Source organism: Cottoperca gobio, chromosome 3, assembly GCF_900634415.1.
Source record: "Cottoperca gobio chromosome 3, fCotGob3.1, whole genome shotgun sequence".
NCBI classification, from domain to species: Eukaryota; Metazoa; Chordata; class Actinopteri; order Perciformes; family Bovichtidae; genus Cottoperca; species Cottoperca gobio.
In genome coordinates this window covers 19,209,087-19,229,919 of record NC_041357.1, presented here as the reverse complement: position 1 = coordinate 19,229,919, position 20,833 = coordinate 19,209,087, and the positions used below count along the sequence as shown (strand labels likewise).

General features: G+C 39.2%; 2 protein-coding genes across 3 annotated transcripts in view; one reads left to right on the top strand and one right to left on the bottom strand.

Moving 5' to 3' along the window:
* Positions 1 to 2,416, top strand: part of sbf2 (SET binding factor 2) — an 85,388-nt gene extending 82,972 nt beyond the window's left edge. For both annotated transcript variants that reach the window (XM_029458230.1, XM_029458225.1), the window contains 3 exons: positions 77 to 164; positions 247 to 378; positions 1,083 to 2,416. In XM_029458230.1, coding sequence (XP_029314090.1) covers positions 77 to 164; positions 247 to 378; positions 1,083 to 1,181 — 319 coding nt within the window. In that variant the 3' untranslated portion in view covers positions 1,182 to 2,416. The remainder of the gene's footprint in view (positions 1 to 76; positions 165 to 246; positions 379 to 1,082) is intronic.
* Positions 2,417 to 7,458: 5,042 nt separating this feature from the next.
* swap70a (switching B cell complex subunit SWAP70a) lies at positions 7,459 to 19,807 on the bottom strand. The gene is made up of 12 exons (XM_029428577.1): positions 19,669 to 19,807; positions 18,077 to 18,217; positions 16,316 to 16,489; positions 15,957 to 16,184; positions 14,948 to 15,094; positions 13,044 to 13,152; positions 12,694 to 12,875; positions 11,394 to 11,492; positions 10,542 to 10,708; positions 9,728 to 9,926; positions 8,864 to 8,960; positions 7,459 to 8,197 (listed from the first exon to the last, which is right to left on the bottom strand). The coding sequence occupies exons 1-12, from the start codon at positions 19,762 to 19,764 to the stop codon at positions 8,079 to 8,081; spliced, it is 1,758 nt and encodes a 585-aa protein (XP_029284437.1). The 5' UTR covers positions 19,765 to 19,807; the 3' UTR covers positions 7,459 to 8,078.
* Positions 19,808 to 20,833: the final 1,026 nt, after the last annotated feature.

The following is a 20,833-nucleotide window of genomic DNA, read 5'->3' as shown; positions in this document are numbered from 1 at the left end:
GACTGAATTTAAACTCCATCAAAAACCTACAGAGACATAAGATCCTCTAACGCGCATCTCGTGTGTTGTTCTTCAGGTCTTACGAGGGGATCCTGTATAAACGTGGAGCGCTGCTGAAAGGCTGGAAACCTCGCTGGTTCGTCTTGGACATTACGAAGCACCAGGTGAGCCGAGCTGCACCACATTCATGTTTAACAAACCCTCACCTGAGTGCCGGGCTGCAGGTTAACGTTCACGTCTTCACAGATGAGGTACTACGACACCGGGGAGGACACAAACTGCAGAGGCCACATCGATCTGGCGGAGGTGGAGTCTGTGATGATCGCCGCGCCCACTATCGGAGCTCCCAAACACATCAGTGAAAAGGCTTTCTTTGACGTGAGTACATGTTAACATGTCCACTGCATGCAGCCGCGTCGTGTCGATCTGAGCAATCTGTTCTTCAGCACTCACTTTTCCAATATCATATATCATATATCAATATATATATATGTCAATATCATATTGAATGCATGTTTGCGACTCATTATAAATGTAGGGGAGTCATATTTGTGGCTGTACGTTACTTGCTTAAATTACTGTACTCAACGCACACCATCTTATCAACATTTTGTTATCTGAATATTTACTCTCGGCCAGACGTAAGCCTGTGAACCGGTCATGTGTGTGATCTCGCATACCACTGGACCCGTCACACTAATATGTTTTGTGACCGTATGCTCAATGACCGCTCATGATTGCGTTGATTCTCAACTTTTGATAAACATATTTTATTGACTGTCACTTTCTGCTGACTCTAACTATACTATCGCTTTTTTATATATATATTTATAACATACTAATATATGACATTTTGATGATTTAGTTTTTAATGACATACTATACTATGAGCTTTTTATGACATTTGTCCTTGAATTTGATGTTTAAGAAGGTGTTTAAAACATGCGGTTGACATTAAAGATGAACCTTTCTGTCGGTGTGTAGAACAGAAAAAGGGGTCCGTTGTTTTATTTTGTTGCAGATTAAAGTCCGTTCTGTCCATTTGGTCCTCGTTTCACCCTTGTTGTCTGATACCTCTGCAGCTAAAGACCAGCAAGCGAGTCTACAACTTCTGCGCTTCCGACGCTCCCAGCGCTCAGCTGTGGATGGACAAGATCCAGAACTGCATCTCTGACGCGTGAACGGCGAGCCTCGGAGCCTGAACGCTGACGTTCACATCATGAACATTAGAGGCGGCATCTGGTGGCTGAGAGCGGAGACGTGACAACCGCTCGGCTTTTTAGATGTCTTTAATTCGGGGACCACAGTGAACAAAGTGCCTGGTAGTGGAGGATGAATACTGATCATCCACCTCTCTGCCTGTTACTTAGCAGCTGGTCGTCTCTCTGCTTCAGTTGGAGATGATCAAAACACATTCGTCTCTGCTGTCAGCTCCCTCCTCCGCGTCTCCAACAGGGATGAAGTGAAGATAAACTCATGTTTCAGGGGACTGCACTACAAAGGAAATGCTATCCTACTTAAGCTGTAAATAGATCAAAGCAATATCACTGGCCATTCAAACTGTGGGTTCAATTTTAGACTTAACAAAAAGTAGAAAATAGCCTATAAAATAATTTCTATCGGATATTTTACTACGAGGAAAAGGTTATTGCTGCTTAAAGAAACGTATGAACCGCCAAAAACTCTTAATGCACAACATGAAAAAGCAATTTGTTTGCACTTAGCTCATAAGTATGCACTCCTTATCAAATATAGATTTTCTAACAGATGCAGACAGCGAGGCTAAAGGCATTGCGTTACAATGTACATACGTTTGCTCAAAACAGATTTAAAAAAGAATTTGCACAGTGAGTTCAAAAAGAGTTACCTGACATTTTTCTATTTAAATACGTGATGTTTTCTCTATTTTGTTGAATGTTTTATTGACTTCTCGATAACACGTGTCTCATGTAATGTAAATTATTATTTTTTATTAAAAGTGTAACTGTGTAAGTGTGGTGGATTCATGTTTTTCTGTAAATACCTGTGTGACATTTCATTTTATATACTGTATGATGTACTGAACAATAAGTATACTTTTCTAATCTTAATTCTAATGTGACCAACGAGTCTTTTTTTTTAATGTGTCGTTAGTGGTGCAAAAAAACCTGAGTGGCCTGTTTCCCGTTTGTGATGAAATATGTTCTGAAAATGAAATGGAGACTCTTTTTATTTTTTTTGTAGTCGTTCAGATTGTCCGGGCAGGCTTTGTGTCTTTTAAGGGCTTTTAAAGAAGTAAATGAATATATCATTTAGGACATTGTGGTTTTCAGAGAGCCTTGTCTTGTGTGTTTGTGCAACCGATAGTTTTATTCATAAGAAGAAAACACAAATGAAACCACTCAGACGTCAAAGGCTTTTTTTTTTTTTTTTTTGTTACTGTATCTTCGTACCATGTTTTGTGGTGACACTAATTTTTTTGGAAATAAACTAAACATACTTGAAACTACCTGTAGCTTTTGTTCTTGTTTAAGTGTTTGAGAAATGTGTGATTTTTTGTTATGCATTCCAGGCATTCATTGATTTCCATTCATTTACACGCCATAGGGAGACTCTTGATAGTTGCATAATAGTTATGCAGTAATCAGTCTGTGCATCAAGTGCATTATCAACCAACATTTAAAGGAAAGCCAGAGTCTGCTTATTGTTTCAATAACCTTACAGAAACTGATCAAAACTACAGCTAACTGGATCATCTAAACGTGCACAGAATGCATTTAAACGTATGAAAGATGCATGTTTTGTAGTTGTGGAGGTACAAAGTGATGTCATCATTTAACATGAGCAGGATTTATAATGTAGCTGGTTGAATGGAAGCTGCTGTTAGCCTTATACTGTTTATTATTTAGAAACATACATTCATATGTTCATACCGACTATACAGTGTGATTTATGACACATCTTCAAAGTAGCATGTAGCATCGTGCTGTGTGCGGCTACTGCCCAATAAAATATTGAGTTGTTTGAATCTTGACCGTTTTTAATTAGGTGTGACTTAAATATAAACATAAGAAACTAATGTTGCGTTCAATACCTTGCAAAGGTTTATTAACAAGCAGTTTCCCTCAAATGGCCCAGAAAGTGTTGCGTGTGAACTCTTGTTATCAAAAGTATTGTGTCACTTCACAACACGTACCACTAATGTTCTATTATTATTTTTACCTTCACCAGGGAGGTTGTGCTTTTGGTTTGGAGCATCTATAATGCTGACACAGCAGGGCCCCTAAAAGCAAATCTGGGCTAACTCACATAATGACCAAATTCCTGCAAAACTAATGACATAGTTAGTTAGTTATTATTATTAGTACTACATGCTATGAATCAAATGTTAAGCATTTTTATCGTGAGTATATTAGCATGCTGACATTGTGCCTCACAGAGTTGCGAGCATGACTCTTATTCTTGTTAAACAATGGGTCATAGGATACAGGAAGAAACACCTTTTCTTTATTAAAGATTGTTTCTCAATGAAAGGTAATCAGACACGGCTGGGTGTTTGAGAGCCAACAACAGGGCCTGGAGAAGATGATAAGGGGTGTCTCACTTTGCAGCAATGAGAATGGGTCTGGGCAAGAGCCCCAGCTCAGGCTCTGTGGCGCCTGGTCGGTGGCTCTGAACGGGACTCCTGTGGTCCAAAGAGGGTTTGTCTGAGAGGAAGCTGGAGGGTCACAAGAAGGGGGTTGTTTTTGGGAAAGGAGATTTGGGTGTTTGTCCCTCAGTACGATCTCCCAGCTGGCTTGTACTGGCAGCAGGTGCAGAGTTGCAGCAAGACAACATCTGGGCAGAGCCTCTGGCAGTCCTCTCCATATTTAGCCTCTTGCTTTGGGCATGGAGATTAGGACCTCTGCCCACGAACAGAGGGAGCAGCGGAAGTTATCCAGCGGGATTGTGAGGAGAGGCATGATAGGAATCCTTTCCTTGGAAGCCAGAAATACTTGACAGCCATTTTATACAACCATTGAGTCCATGGATCTTACCAGATTCATGCAAATTAGCTGTATATAACTTTAGGAGATGAAAGATCCCTGCTGTTACATGAGCATGACGTGAGTTTGGCTACATGACGGCCTCTGCAAGTGATTTATTCTCTGAAGTTTAAGACAAATTACTGATGAAAGCATCAATTTTCCCTGAGAGCAGCAGTGTTTTAAAATGCAGTGCTGAGTAATTGGGGACCTTGTGTAACTCGTCTACATGTTTCCTGAGTTCAGTGTGGTTAGAGGAGCATGCAGCTCTCACATAAAATGACAAATCAAAAGCAGTCTATCAATTCAGAATTGCACATAATGTTTGTTTTTGGATCCTGTATGCTACATGTACAGCAGCAGTGCCTCTTTACTGAGAAAACAACTTGACAAATAAGCTGATTGGCCTTTCCACAGACCCCAAAAATACTCCAGTGGCAGATGATACTGATTTGTTTTATCCTCTAAATCCTATTAACAATGTTGCCCAATGGTTGCAATGAATGCGGACTATGTCGCAGTTTCTATTTCCTGGGTGCCTCAGCAATGTGGGAGTTGATTCACTGCTACTGGGGGGCCCCTCTGCCTCACAGCCCCTCAGCGCTCAGCCCCACCTGCTCCAAAATTCCTCGCAACAACTCCAAACACTGATCTCACTGGCTGGACACACATCATCGAGTCCCACCCTAGAAATCAGAATGATGTCAGCTTCCTGCAGCGCATGGGGGTCTAGTTGGGAGATGTATCAAATGCATGAATCAACTGAGCTCCAGATGATCTTATCCGGACACCGCCCGCTCATCCATGAGTAGAAAAGCACAATTACACATTTGAGTTATAGCTTTAAGGAATAGTAGTGGGGTTTATGACCTTAATGTCTGTTTTCCTCGGCCCACTTAGAGGTGTTTGTTTGAAGCCCTGTTGTTTTTCTCTTGCCAGTGTAAGTGACCCATAGTTTCTCTGTGCAGCAAAACCCAGAGTCCATTCAACCATGTGAAATACTCGGGGCTGTGAGGTCACTATGGGAAGTCATCTAACCGAGGAAACAGGCATCTGCCAGACATTTCTTCACCAGCTCCAAAGAATTTTCCTGTTTCAAATCAGTTTCGATGAGGATGTTTTGGACGGGAATCAGATGAATTGGTCATGGGCATTAGGGTACTTTTCGGACACATGGGGTGAGGGTGAGACAGCTAGAGATATCCTTATTTTGGGAATGTCGAGGGGCTTGTGCAATTTAGCTACGGAGATTAGAAACTCACAATTCTGAGAATAGTAATAAAAAAAAAAAAGGGGCCACATTTTTTCACCGAGATTCTGAGATAAAAATATCTCTTATAGAAGAAATGTGAACAACAAATCTATTTATCATACACCAGATTAACAATTAAGGACAAATACTTCACTGACAATCCTGAAATCTATCAATCATGAGCTGTTTATTCTAATATTTTTGAATCTTTCTGTTGTTTTATGTGTTGAATGTTAAAGGGCTGTCAATCATACGGACAAATACATCCAAAAAAGGAGAAGCTATGTGGATTACATCTTTTATGGTGGCAAAAAAAAACATTCCTGGTTACAGTATTAGCTCAGAGATTTGTGCAGTCTGTCTGTATGTCTGATCTTATCAATGACCCACCGGGTATAAAGAGATCTGCATGGCGCTGACTGATAGTTCAGCGTATGAATGCAGGTTCTTATCTCCTTCTCTGACAACTCTGAACTCAACATGAACTGTCTCTCTCCTTCCAACAATTAAGATTGAGAGTTTTCACATCAGAAAGTAAAGATGCTCTTTGTGCAGGCTGGCAGACACGAGACACACAAGTACCCACAGCTGATAGTTTTACCAAGTTACAATGTTCCGGTAACTTTGTCTCCTCGAAACACGAGGGTTGTGCAGACAAAGGTGAAGTACCTGTGAGAACAGAGATCCTTTGTTGCACAAACTGATTTATTTTGACAGAGACGCAGAAAAGAGGAGCCCTCACTGCTGCAAGTCACGCGCATCAAGTGGGACGATCTTGTTTTGTGATAACTGGAACAATGAAGTCATATTGAACAACACATACAGACCTGTCATATAAACAGGCCGGGAACTAAGGATGCGCCGATCCTACATTTTATTACCAGATATGGATTCTGATACTTCGGCTCAATTTGCCAAGACTGAAATAAAATCTGATACCAGCCTCTTTCCCAAATTTAAAGTCTGTATACCTCACTGTGTGGAAATGATTGCTGTGGCACTAAAAACTGTGACTGAATGCATGTAACCGATAGCGGAAACACTGATGATGACACTGACAAAGAAAGTGTATTTAATGTGGATTAGTTGTCGGGGCAAATCAGATCGGAACGGCAATGCTTTTTGAAAAATTTGAGATGAACTTTCCTGACTTAAAAGATAAGGCTGGAAATATTTAATATTTTTCTTATTTTCAACAAATCCCATGAAAAGGACAAAAACAGTTGATTCTACAAACAAGTGTTGTCTGTGTACACAAAGACCCTCCGTGCCATAGATCTCAATCATTGGCTTAAAAAAATAGTCGCTGACAAAACTGCTAAAAACAACTAATACTTTCTAAAGTTGGAGAAACAAAAAGACGGTTCTCTGAGGAAGGTCAAATGTGTCTGGGCCCCCTTTCTCAAGTACATCAAGAAATAGTGTTAATAAAGTTTTCAGATTTTCCAACCTAATACTTTTATTGTGGAGGGGTAAAGGTGTGGCAATGTGATTATTTAAGTATATATTTATGTATATTTTTATTATTTGCTGGTGCCCACTTCTTTATAAAAATACACCTTCTTTAATCCTTGATCACACATTATAAAAGGCAGTTGTATTTGATGCAAATGGTGTATAATCCTGCAAAACACAATAAGAAATAGGTTTTAAAAACAACAAAAACAAAGTGCAGCTGGCTTTTTACAAAGATCATGTGACCTGTTTTTTGTTTTTCTTTTAAGATTTACGTCCTGACTAGGAAAAACCTAAGCCACCCACATGGTAGAGGAGTCGTAAGGGCTTTAGAGATTAACTAACACACGGTAGGTTTCGGACAGAATAACACCAGACTTGTCCTTCAAGAGTGAAAAATTACACGGACTTTGCAGCATCTGGACAACATGGCTGAAGTCACCATTTTAAAACATAAAACATCTTAAAAATATCGACCGTGCAGTGATTTCTTGCAATTAAACAACAGAAGAATGTGTTTGTCAGTCTTCTGGGGTTTAACTTACTGAGGATCCCGTTCATATGGTGACACCTGGTGGACGCTCTTCATCATGACCAAAATGTAGATGAGTCATGACAAGGGGTAACCCCCCCCCTCCCAAAAAAAAACAAATTCTGACACAATTAGGTGTCTTTGAATAAAACACAAACAGCTTCTTTGTTGTGTTGTTAAATGTCGGGAACTCTGAAATGAATATAGCCATCCACTTTCATAAAAAATAGGTGTTTTATTATATTTATATCATCTTAGTTATAACTGTAACAAATGCAATTCAGTCAACATTAGCTAATAAATGGAGCTAGAGGTGAAAATTATTCTGCTGTTATACTGTTACTGTCAGTAAACGAAAAAATAATTTCAAAACACAAAAACATGAAAAAACTGTGAAGCCGTTCTATTAAACACAGGAAGTCAGAAAGGACGACTAAAATGACCAATAATAATAAAAACAAACTTAACTGAACAAAACAAAAACTGAATGAGAATTAATTTTTTATAAAAAATAATATTAACTCAAGGTCCACCGCAGATGACCCGTTATCAAACCGTCTCTATGACAGCTGAGCAAACTGCATCTGATGAAGAGCTCCAGAAAAAAGCTAGTAAGTGGATTTTGATTTAAGATAATTTTTTTCTAACTATGTCCTACAATCGCTTGAATGGGAATTTTTGTGACACAAGAAACTGATGAAATGCAGTTAATACCAACTGTTCTTTAGCTAAACTGTTTTCTCGTCAGCTGTCACACGGCTCAGTAAGTTCCTGTTATCAAACCTCATCAGACTTTGAATGTGACACTTCAGAGTCTTCCTTATCGGGCGTGTGTTCACTGAGCCTGAGCGCCCTGGTTCTTACTCTCCTGCCACGACTTCTTCCTCAGCTCCAGCTCAGCGTCGGTGAATGAAGCCGGACCCCAGTTAGTGATCCTCTGAGGACCTTTATGACCTGAATGATCAGGTTGAAAGAGCAGGAAGAGAGGCCTTTTATGAGCTATTGACTTAGAGACATATCACTCATGACACATTTCGTTGTACTGGTACTCAACCCATTTGTGCTCGCAACTGAAATTTTGAAAATCGGTCAAACTGTTTGGCTAAAAAGTGAGTTTTTCTTAGTATACTATTTTTTATTTTTTGATTATTGACTATTGAACAGTGGGATTTTCTGTGTGATCTAAAAGTGTAAAAGTTGTACTGTTAGAGTCTTGCCCAAAGTATGTCTGTACCATATTTACAGACAATAGAGTGTCTGTAAATGTCTGTAAATCAACTTTTGTTCTGATTGGTCCAATGATTAGACCAATCAGAACAAAAGTTGTGCCCAGGAGCCACTTGGTACAAAATTGAAGGAACTTCATTGTCCCAGCCAAAACCATATAAAACAGCCCCAGAACATGAATACATCCACATATTTTCATTACATAGTGTACCTTGCTACAACTTTCAGTATGAAAGTGTTTTTGTAAATAAGTTCTACATTCAGATTGTGGGACACTAAAGTGTCAAAAACACATAAAGAATCCCTGTTTCCATGAACTTGATGCACAAAGTTCTTAAATGGCAGTCAAATGTATCTTTGTAATGTTGATTTATGAAGCAATCGTGTCCCTACCTGGCTGGATGAGACGCACCAGCCCCTCATGTTTGGCCACCTTGTCCTTCCAAGTCTTTGTCTTGTTAGCTGCTCGTTCAAGCTTCCTCAACACCTTCTGTATAAGAGAAAAAGTGTGTGAGAGAAAAAGACAGTTGGATTCAGATCATATGAACTTTGAGTACATGACAGTTGAGAGGAACATGGATAGATGGGATGAAGGACATTTTGAAACATATCGGCCAGCAGGGGGAGCAGTCACTGATGTGATCAAATAGTTCATGAATCATGATGTTGATGGTTTAAATTTAAAAGTTTTAAGTTCCCCAATATTTTTGGGTATCAAAAAACTGTCGTGGGAAAACTTGGCATCAAGTGTCAGGTCGAGTTCATCATGTTTCCTGTTTTTGCTGTCATCATTTCATAAAGGCAGATAATCTTGATATTTAAAGTTTGATCAGTTTTATTTTATTTAGACAAAGTTCCTTTGTGTATTTGAACATGTAACAAAGGGTGGCGGTCTAGTGGTTACAAATACAACACTGAAAGGTTGTGAGTTCAATAGAAGGGGCTGCCACCATTAATGATATTGAATATTTTCAAACAATACCCTAATAAAAACCATAATTCTAAAACTACAAGTCAGTTGACACAACTTGTAGCTTATTCTATTGTTCAATTTACTGAACATTATTATAAGAATCATCAAACAAGAATTTACAAAATGCCACAAATGTGAAACATATTACAAACATACTGTTTTATTACCAGGACGATGGCTTCTGGAGGGGCAACAAAACAATAACTATTTCTGATGCCAGGCGACAGTTTCCACTCTAGATCAAGTTTTTAGATCAGTGTTAACCTCCACATGTGTAAACTGACCTCGTACTGCTCCAGCGCTCCATGCCGCTCGCTCTCCAGCGTCTCCAGCTGCAGCTTGGCTGCCTGCAGGTCTCTCTCTTTGGCCAGCTGCTCGGCCACCAGCTCCCGCTTCTCAGCCTCAGTCTGAGACAGCGCCCTCTGCTGCTGCAGGTGGATCTGCTCCATCTCTGCCCTCTTTGCTACCTCCTCCTCCAGCAGCCTGTGATGGAAAACACAGCAATAATGTTTTAATGTTCTTTAGGCCTTCTATTTTACCCACTTAAGTCAAGTCAAGACATATCGAATGGATAAATAAATTGTGTATTTGTGATGCTGTTGTACTGAACTTTATTGTACTGTATTGTTTAGAGTTCTCTATTTAAATGTTTTACCTAAAATATTTAACTATTTCAAGAAATTGTGAAGATTTGATTAAAAAGAAACTAATATTACTAAAATCTGATTTAAAATCTATGAAATCCATTTACAGAACAAAAACAAATACAGTTGACCATTTATTGTTTTACTCTGAGCTTATTTCTGTATACCCCTGCATGCATTTTCTGAGCTGTGTTTGAAACAATATACTATACTTGAATGAACAGACAGCCGGAGATCTGTTGACTATGAATCAACAGATCTCCGGCTATGTTCAAATTGTCTGCATTATATCATACAGGAGTTCATATTACTGTGTTTACTTCCTGTATTTATCAACTGTCCAATGTGTGTGTGTGTGTGTGTGTGTGTGTGTGTGTGTGTGTGTGTGTGTGTGTGTGTGTGTGTGTGTGTGTGTGTGTGTGTGTGTGTGTGTGTGTGTGTGTGTATCTGAGACCTGGCCTGCAGCTTGTGCATGGCCTCCTCAGCCTGCTTGGCGTGCCTCTCGTCCTCTAAGGCCTCCTCCAGTCGGTGGTACATGTCCTCCAGCTCGCGGACGCGCTGCAGGTACTGCTCCAGTTCACTGGACTTCTGAGCCACCTGCTCCTCCATCTGCTGACGCACCTAAATGAGTCAACACACACATTAGTGTTGCACGTTCTTACACACTAGGCTTTTGAACCGAGCAAATATTTACAATAGGGCTTCGATCAACGATCTGCTGATTATATTCAAGATTAATCGTTTAGTCTATTAATGTCAGAAAATAGTGAAAAAATGTATATCCCAGTTTCTTAAAGTCCAAGGTAATGACTTTAAATGTCTTGTTTTGTTAGTCTAAAACACAAAGCTATTGAGTTTATTTTTGATCAACTAATGGATTATTCAAATAGTCGATGCAGCTCTGATCTCCAAATGAACTCTAGATCTTCACATTTGATGCCGTTTTGCTGTATTTTAGCTTCATCCACATCCACTAATGTGTTGCTGCAATGATGCGATCTCATCTGAGCAAACAATGAAGTTTTTATCCTACATAGGCATTTGTCTGTTAAGTCACTGAAGTAAGACAATGATTAATACTCTGTGCATGTGACACTCAGACAAAATATGACTCAACATCATGGGATATATCATTGAGACTTTTTTTAGATGGAACCACAGACTAAAGCAGAAAAAAGACAAGACAGTCTGAGTTTAACAGACTTCATTAGTTTTCTCTGAACTTTCTTCAGACCTTGTGTCACCACATATGCAGTGTCAACACAGGCGCACAGTTGTGGGAGGCAGACTCAGACATGGTGGTTACCATTTCCAGGTCGAGTCTGTGGCGATCCTGCAGGTCTAACTGAGTCTGCTCCCTCCTGTGCTCCTCTACTGCTGCTTTAGCCGAAGCCTCTTCCATTTTCTGTGAAAATTAAAAAGAGGAAAGAGTTGTTATTTCTCTACGAGAGGAAATCTTAATAAAGAACCTTAGGTCGGTTAAAGAGGAATCCGTGTGCTCCTCTTTCTCAACTTTTCTTTTTCCTTTTAGTCTCTTAAAAAACATTTTACTTGGTAACAACAGTTGTTATGTGACTTTCCACATAATCAGTAATTGGGCTTATAAAGACAAATGAGTTTGACAGTTGAAAAAGATATCTGGCAGAAAACAGAAGTGAGAAACTGCTGCGGCTCTTGCTTGCTTGATGCAGGTGTCCCTGACTGATTTATATCGTTTGTATAGCAGGTTTTGCTTCCCTTATCGCTGTGAATGTTCTGCTGTATGATGTCCATTTAGTTTTTGCTGTTGTAGTTGTTTTAGTCTAATGGGCGTTTAGGTTATTTTTAAACCAGAATATGTGAAGATAAAGGGAAGTGGACAAAAACTCAAATTTAGAACGCCTTAAATGTGACACCTACGAAATTGCCTGGACTAACCTACTATAGCTCGACATATGTAATAATAAAGCACATACGTTATCCATATGTATCTTTGTTTAATACTTTTCAGAATTTTTAAGTCGTAGTTTATAGTGTCGTTAGATTGCCCTGTAATACACTCACGAGATATAATTGCATTTAAACGATTGGCCCAAAACGGAGCACAATATCCCTTTTTGAAGGTCAAAATGTTTCCTCTGTGCTCGTTTTAATAAAGGAAAATAACAGAGAAAAATCTAATAAATTATCAAATATAAATAGTAGGTAATAGAGCTTCCTTTAGTAAAGATACGATTGTTTACTACTACAAATAACTATTAATGTCTTGCACTGCACTGTAACTTTTATTCTTGTATTTATTACTTGTCTTGTTATATTTTCCCTTTTTTTTATTTTCCTATTCTCTTGGCTCTTTTTTTATTTTATTTTAATGTCCTTTTTTGTTGTGTTTATTTGCACTTTCTCTTAATGCTTTTGATGTTTTGATGTAAAGTACTTTTAATTGCCTTGTTGCTGACATGTGCAAAATAAATAAACTTGCCTTGTATTAATATACAGTATGTCTGAGACGTAAGTGTTCACTAGGGCCAACATGACTTGACAAGGACTGCTGTGTATAACATTGAAGTTGTGCAAATGGTTACTTGACCCAACAAGGTGTTTTAGCCTGGTACATGGACCAGTACCTTCTTCATCCCCTCCAGCTCTCTCTGTTTGTTCTCATTGGTCGCCTGGAGTTTCTTCATTCTTTCTGCCAGGTCGTCTTCGTCGGCCTGCTGCCTCTGCCGGAGCTCCCTGCGCCTTAACAGGGCTTCGCGGTGAGGAGACGGCAGCCCCAACCTCAGCAGTTGGATGCACGTTTGAATAGCTGCCGTGACACGGAGCAGAAAGATAATCAATGATTGGTTTATACGTGGATGCACTGTTGACATTAAAACATTTAAGAGAAAAAGTTGAAGAATTGACGAGTGACGATGATGACGAGACTCCTTATGATGAGGTAGTTACAGGGCAGTGGAAAATGACTATTCAATACCTTGAAGCCATTCCTGCTTCTTCTTTTTGTCTGATGCGCTGATCTCAAAGCTTTTATCAGTGCACTTGATTATGAACAGACATTTCTTGCTTTCTTTATCCGGCAGCGACTGCAGGAGAGAGAAAAAACATCATACTAAATGCACAAAAACATGCAAAACAAATCCAATCCTTCAGGAAATGTCAGTTATAATGTCACTTCAAAGGATTTAGTAAAAACAGCATAACTTACATATGATGTATTATACAGTATATCTCAAAAGTGAGTACACCCTTTAGATTTTTGCAAATATTCTGTTATATCCTTTCAGGGGATAACATTATCCTACTGAAACTTTGATATAACTTAAAGTAGTCAGTGTGCTGCTTGAATAACAGTATAGATTTATTGTCCTTTGAAAATTACTCAGTACACAGCTGTTAATGTCTAAACAGCTGGCAACAAAAGTGAGTACACCCCATAGTGAACATGTCCTAATTGTGCCCAATGATGTTGTTTTCCCGCCCTGGTGTCATGTGACTCGTTAGTGTTACAAGGATTCAGGTGTAAATGATAAGCAGGGCTGTTAAATTTGGTGTTTTGGGCACAATTCTCTCTGAATGCTGGACAACATGGCACCTCATGGCAAGGAACTCTCTGAGCGGCTGAAAAAAAGGATTATTGCGCTTCACAAAGATGGCCTTGGCTATAAGAAGATTGCCAACACCATGAAAATGAGTTTCAGCACAGTGGCTAAGATCATACAGCGGTTTTCCAGGACAGGTTCCACTCGGAACAGGCCTCGCCAGGGTCGACCAAAGAAGTTGAGTCCACGTGCTCAGCGTCATATCCAGAGGTTGGTTTCCAAAAATAGACGTGCGAGTGCTTCCAGCATTGCTGCAGAGGTTGCAGAAGTGGGATGTCAGCCTGTCAGTGCCCAGACCATACGCCGCACACTGCATCAAATCGGTTTGTATGGCCGTCGCCCCAGACAGAAGCCCCTTCTGAAACCGATGCATAAGAAAGCCCGCAAACAGTTTGCTGAAGACAATGAATCCAAGAACATGAGTTACTGGAACCATGTCCTGTGGTCTGATGAGACCAAAATAAACCTGTTTGGGTCAGATGGTGTCCGGCGTGTGTGGCGGCACCCTGGTGAGGAGTACCAAGACAAATGTGTTTTGCCTACAGTCAAGCATGGTGGTGGCAGCATCATGGTCTGGGGCTGCATGAGTGCTGCCGGCACTGGGGAGCTGCATTTCATTGAGGGACACATGAATTCCAATATATACTGTGACATCCTGCAGCAGAGCATGATCCCCTCTCTTCGGAAACTGGGCCGTAGGGCAGTTTTCCAACATGATAATGACCCTAAACACACCTCCAAGATGACAACGGCCTTGCTGAAGAAGCTGAAGGTTAAGGTGATGGACTGGCCAAGTATGTCTCCAGACCTAAACCCAATTGAGCACATGTGGGGCATCCTCAAGAGGAAGGTGGAGGAGTGCAAGGTGTCCAACATCCGTGCGCTCCGTGATGTCGTCGTGGAGGAGTGGAAGAAGATTCCAGAAGCAACCTGTGCAGCTCTGGTGAATTCCATGCCCAGGAGGGTTAAAGCAGTGCTAGATAACAATGGTGGTCACACAAAATATTGACACTTTGGGCACAATTTAGACATGTTCACTATGGGGTGTACTCACTTTTGTTGCCAGCTGTTTAGACATTAACAGCTGTGTACTGAGTAATTTTCAAAGGACAATAAATCTATACTGTTATTCAAGCAGCACACTGACTACTTTAAGTTATATCAAAGTTTCAGTAGGATAATGTTATCCCCTGAAAGGATATAACAGAATATTTGCAAAAATCTAAAGGGTGTACTCACTTTTGAGATATACTGTATACTATAAATACAAACAACACACCTCCACACAGCAGGTTCGGTCCAGAATGATGTCTCCTTTCTTCTCCACAAGGTCCTCACACACATAGTATGACAGTGAGTTGGGTCGAAGGACAAACCAGCGCTCAATCCAGTTCTTCCTTTTGTGTCCCTTTTTCATCATGTAGCCCTTCAAACACAGTGTGGACGTAAACAAAGACACGTGAGTCACTTAATTATTCTGCCATAATTACTGTGATATAATAAACAAAACAAATGATGCTACTTGGATAATTCATTAAGCTAATTATTTATTATTTAGCAAAAAACATATGTAACATACTGTATGTATATGTACATATAATATATGTACATAGCATACTGTAGATGTTACAAACTGTATATTAAGTCATATATTCAAGCATTCGATTTGAATAGTTTCAGTAGTAGTAGTTTGCATATTTGTGCATTAAGGTGCTGACTGTGTATAAGTGTTTATATTATCATTTATAATATGAATATGTGAAGAGATCAGCTACAGTTGTTATATATAATTGCAGGTCAGGAATGCACATCTACAACAGCTGTTTTTGTTCTGTTTTCATGTCTAGCTAGTAGACTAAGCTACAACTTCATTTTGTTATGCAACCCTGGGTTGCATAATGACAACAAATGATCCTTAAATATCTATTATTTTCATAACTCTACAATTTAAACTATTTAAGAAACTTGATTAAAACTGAGATTAAATGATTGTTTCTTTAATTTTCAGTCCTGGGTACCGTTAGCGCAGCCAGTATAGTATATAAAGTAGCTGTAGATGAAAACTGAGGCAGAAGACGTTCAATAAGCACTCCCTGCTGCTCGTGAAGCACATTGCTGTAAGTGCACTGTAACAAAAGAAGGCGACTTAGATGAGCGTGCACCATTTTCTTTCATCTCGGGGCTTTGTTCCGTGTAAATACAAGTGAAAATGTTTAGGAATGTTGTGTGAGTGGGGAGGGTCATATATTGGGTGCCTGTGTACACATGAGATCAATGTCCTGTCTAACCTGCTTGAGCACATCCAGTATGAGCTCTTGGAAGACCTCAATGATGCCCATGGACAGGGTCTGGTAGTTCATGCCCTTGCTGAAGTAACCCATCCCCACCAGTTCAATCAGCTCCCAGGCATTCAGGTGGTTATTCTTTGTGCTCAACTGCAGTCTGTAGTCTGCAAACTTCTCCTCGCTCCATCCACTCCCCATGGCCTCCATCAGCTTTTTCAGGAAGTACTCAATCTAAGGAGACAAAAGAGCTTAAACCCATGTCTGATCAAGGGGATGGGTACAAATCTCCTTCATCTTTGCTCGATTGTTTACTTGCAGCTAAAAAAAACAACACAGAAAGCATCTGTAAGGATCTTCCTCACCTCTTCAGTAATGATGACAAGTGGGTATTTGTCTTCTGACAGAAAGTTGAAAATGCACCAGACTTTGAAAGCATTGTCATCTGAGATGAGTAGGTGTTTAGTGCAGATATTTTTCTTGTAACACAGTGTCCAGCATATCTTGTTGAACTCCAGTACATCAAAATCCTCCCGCACCTGAGAATAGAAATGCACCATTCAGCCAGAGTCAAACCGGTCAACACCACCATGGAGGGCAGCATGTTTACAAATGCTAAGCAGGAGACTGGTTTTTGTCTCCTTTCAAAACCTCCAGTCTGCAGGATGGGAGGTACAAACCTGATGTAATTAAATGCCTAATTTTTATTCAAGTCAGGGCCTACAAGAGAAAGGCAAGAAAACAGCTTCCAAATACAAAGAGTGAAACTTAAGCAGTTTGCTAACTGATATGAGACATCAACAGATGTGTTATTACACTGTGCTCGCTGAGCTACAGCGAACAAATTATATCAGAGACAAGAAAGCCCCTTTTGCAAAGAGTGTATAAGGATGCAGCTCATTTCACCGACACGTTTATTGTACGACCATTGAATAAATAATGGACAAAACACACTGTTCCCGTGAGTACAGCAGAGAAGTGGCTGGAACTATTTCCTCTCCTACAGAGCAAAACAGGTCATGATTAGTCATCCTAATCTGTGTCATAAACTCTTCAATAGAGAAGAAGCTATGTGTTGGTGGTTTTTTTCTATTTATATTTTTTTGTGAAACTGTCTGAGTATTTTGTTTTTATTTATCTTTTATTTAAGTTTGAACCCTTTGAGAAAGCTTTGGGGCCATTAGGGCAACATCATTACTTCTTGACTTAAGTAGACAAGTATCAAAGACTGGCATCGAATGTCAGGTCACATATGTAATTTTGTTTGCATATTCTTTGATCAGATAGTTCCTGATTTACAGTTATTTATGCAAAGCTTTTGAGCTGTTTGTGTTTAGACAATATGCATCTTCTATCTCCTCCCAAATGTGTCTGTTGGAGATCTGTGGTTACTTTTGTTTACTCGTTTTTTTTTTCTTCCTGCAGTCAGTTTACTGCCAACCATTATGCTAACGAACTTAGGATAATGTGTTGCCGATTCAACATAATAAGCAACTTAATTTACTGTTGGGCTAACTTTTATATATTTTTCTTGTTTCACGTGTACTCCTATGGACCCCTCTTCTGGCATGAGGGACAATGATACTGACAAGTGAATTGTAAGCTTCTCCAAAATTCAGTTCCAATCTTACTGTACTAATCCCTAAAAATAAATAACTATTTTTTATAATATCCTTGGTCTGACTCTTGTTTTTGAAATACCAAGAGAAGCTTTCATTTACTTAAGAGCTCAATTTAACATATCCCACCTGTTTCAGATTTTTTTTTTCTCCATTAAAACTTTTTCATTAGAATTCAAAGATAATACATCTTGTTGATTCATAAAAACAGGGGACATATTAGTTTCTTAAGTGAATGCATTACGCTTCCGCAGTCTTCAAACTTTAGTGTAAGTGCGTTTAGATCGCTACATATAGCTGTGCACCAACACACAGACAGAAGAAAGGTATAAAGAAAATACAGTTTTGGTATCGGTGCCGAAACTCAGGCATTATATTGGTACTAGTATAAAAAAAGGCATACTAACCCAGTCCTGGTTATCATATTTACAAATTATAGTGTTGACTGGATTAAAAACACAAGATTCTCCCATTCTATTGCAAATATTTCAGCATTGTTGTCCTTACCTTGTCAAGAATAAACCTGTTGAGGTAAGGCATGTAGCCCTGGTTGGACAGAGGACCTTTATCATCATCTTTGAAATGCTCTTCAAGGGCCACAGGGTCATGAGGGATCTTCATCATTGTGCACAGGTTGTGGGATAGCACCTAAAGAACCATCATTTGAATGTGAATTAGATACTAACATGAGACAGGCAGGTGAGGGGACAAATATTTAGTCAAGACATGTTACTATACAGTTATACATTCTTGCTAAAGGAAGGTTTTGGATAAATTAAAGACTAGTCTCACAGTTTTCACATTAAGCTACCGTACATGCAAAAACCTTTTGCTGACATTTACAAGCATCACTAGCCAAGCGTTACTTCTGTGCTTGAAGGTGAAGTTTTGAAGATTAGTTGAACTATAACAATGGAGGATTACACCCAGAAGTGTTTCATTACAACTGCAGAGCACTGTAGCTTCATATCAACAAGGAGAACGGTTCATTCTGATCACCTTCTCTCCCAAAGTGTTGTGGATGGTGGACAATTAGCTTTAAACTGGCCATCACAGTGATGTAAAGACCATAAATACATCTCCAAGAATAGGGACTTAAAGGCTTTTTTGGCCGGGTTACAGTGTTCAGAGAGCATGTATGAGAGATGGAAAAACCCTGCAGGATCCTTAAAGTCAGACTGTGTCTTTGTCAGGCTGAGCACATCGAAGTCAGACCCAGCAGGCAAACAAAATTTGGGCCAGGCTGTCATCCACCACCTCTCTCTGGCCTTTGCTTCAGAAAAACAGCCTGTAACACGTTTCTCGATTCCTTAGACAACAACAGAAGTGGATTCAGCATGCTTTAAACGTTCTCCCTGTTTTAAACTCCCAGCGATGAGTGTTAATATACAAGGAAAACACAAATAAGCAGCAACATAAGTAAATGAATGGAGGATAAATAAGATAAGATATGATAAAGCCAACATATTGGCATCTCTGCAGTATAGTAACATATACATAATGATGTTATATGTATCTGTATCTGTATCTTAAGTATCAGTGTAACAATATAAAATGACTCCTTTAAAAGCAAAAGTCCCGCATTCAAATTTTACTTAGATAAAAATAAGGAAGTGTTTTAAGTTTTTTATTATTACATATTTTATGTAACTGCATAATTACTAGCAGATTCATGTTGAAGCAGTATTTTAATGTAGTCTTTCTGGTCAAGTGGAAGCTAAACTAGGCTATATAGTTATAGTGAACAGGGTTGTTAGGTATGTTTATCTTGAACAATAGGCTGAATCATGTTTTATCATATATCTTGTAATGTAAAAACTGCAAAACAACTGGTAACTGTAAATGCCAAATAAATGCTGTGATAAAAAGTCTAATATTTCCCCTGAAATGCAGTTAAGCATAAATAGCATAACATGGAAATAAGGATAGCTTAAGTAGTGCCAGTAGACTCCAAATTACATTTATGGTATGATGAGTAGGTCTAATGCAGCCTACTAACTTTCCACCACTGCTAAAAGTAACGTACGTTACCTGCGTGGATGTAATACAGTTAGTTTGTTCATCCTCCAGCGAAACAAGAAAACAGAACTAAAACGCACCTTTAACTGAGATTTGGAAACTTTTCCACGTTGATCCACGTCCAGGGCCGTGAACGCGTGCCAAATGGATTTCAAGAGCTCGTCTCGAAGCCACATTTTGTCCCTCAGCAGCTCCAGGTCAGTCTGTGTCAGCTGTCAGTGTGTGTCTGTAGTTTCTCTCCGCCTCGTAAACACAAGGATAGGTGGCGGTGGTGTCGCAGCAGAGAGAAATGTGACGATAGCGCCACACAACGTTAAGTTCAATTTATTTTCATCATTTTAACTCGCTGCTTTAAAAAAAACAGTCAGTTTGGACTGTTTTCCCATCATAAAATCAAAACCATAAGTGCCACACACACTGTAAACTGCAAAGAGTGGTGGAAAGTAAGTACATTTAGTATAGACCTATTAGATGTTTTAGATATTTGTAGCCTACTTTTCTTTGTACATTTCCATTTTATGCTACTTTCTACTTCAACTACATCTCAGAAGGAAACGTTGTACTTTTTACTCCTCTACATTTATTTGAAAGCTTTTGTTACTTTGCACAAAATAAAAGTAACCTAATATGTTATAATATATTATTTTAAATTAAGCCAGTGCCGTTAAGAGTTACGTCACTCCCATATACTTCTGTTGTCATCGGAAAAGCCGGAAGTAACGCGTATCGTGGAGCAACCGTTCAAAACACTAGCTTCCAGCTTTGACCCCCCCAGCCCCCCATTCATTTCAGTGTTTCACGAGCACTTAAGTGAGTTAAGTTCATGACATGTAAACGCATTAGCTTGACATCTAATAAATTGAAATACATCTTCAGTTCGTTAGACTATAATAGCATTTGGCTAACGTTAGCAACACTTAGCTAGCTAAGACGTAAAGTAACGTTCGTTGACCTACATTTACTTCAAATTATTTATTCAACACATAAAGGAACACTTCATCATTCAGTTTATCACATACATTCCTTCTGAGATGTATTGGAGTAGAATAATAAAGTAGCAGTACCCAAGTACCTCAAATTTGTACTGAAGTAGAGTAGCCTAGGCTACTTGAGTAAAAGTAGGCTACTTAGTTACTTTCCACCACTGCATATTTACCACTCTATCGGACATCTATTCTTATACCTCCAGCTGTTAATACTCTATAATTCATTCCCATTAGCATATTTTGTAGTATACTTGCACCT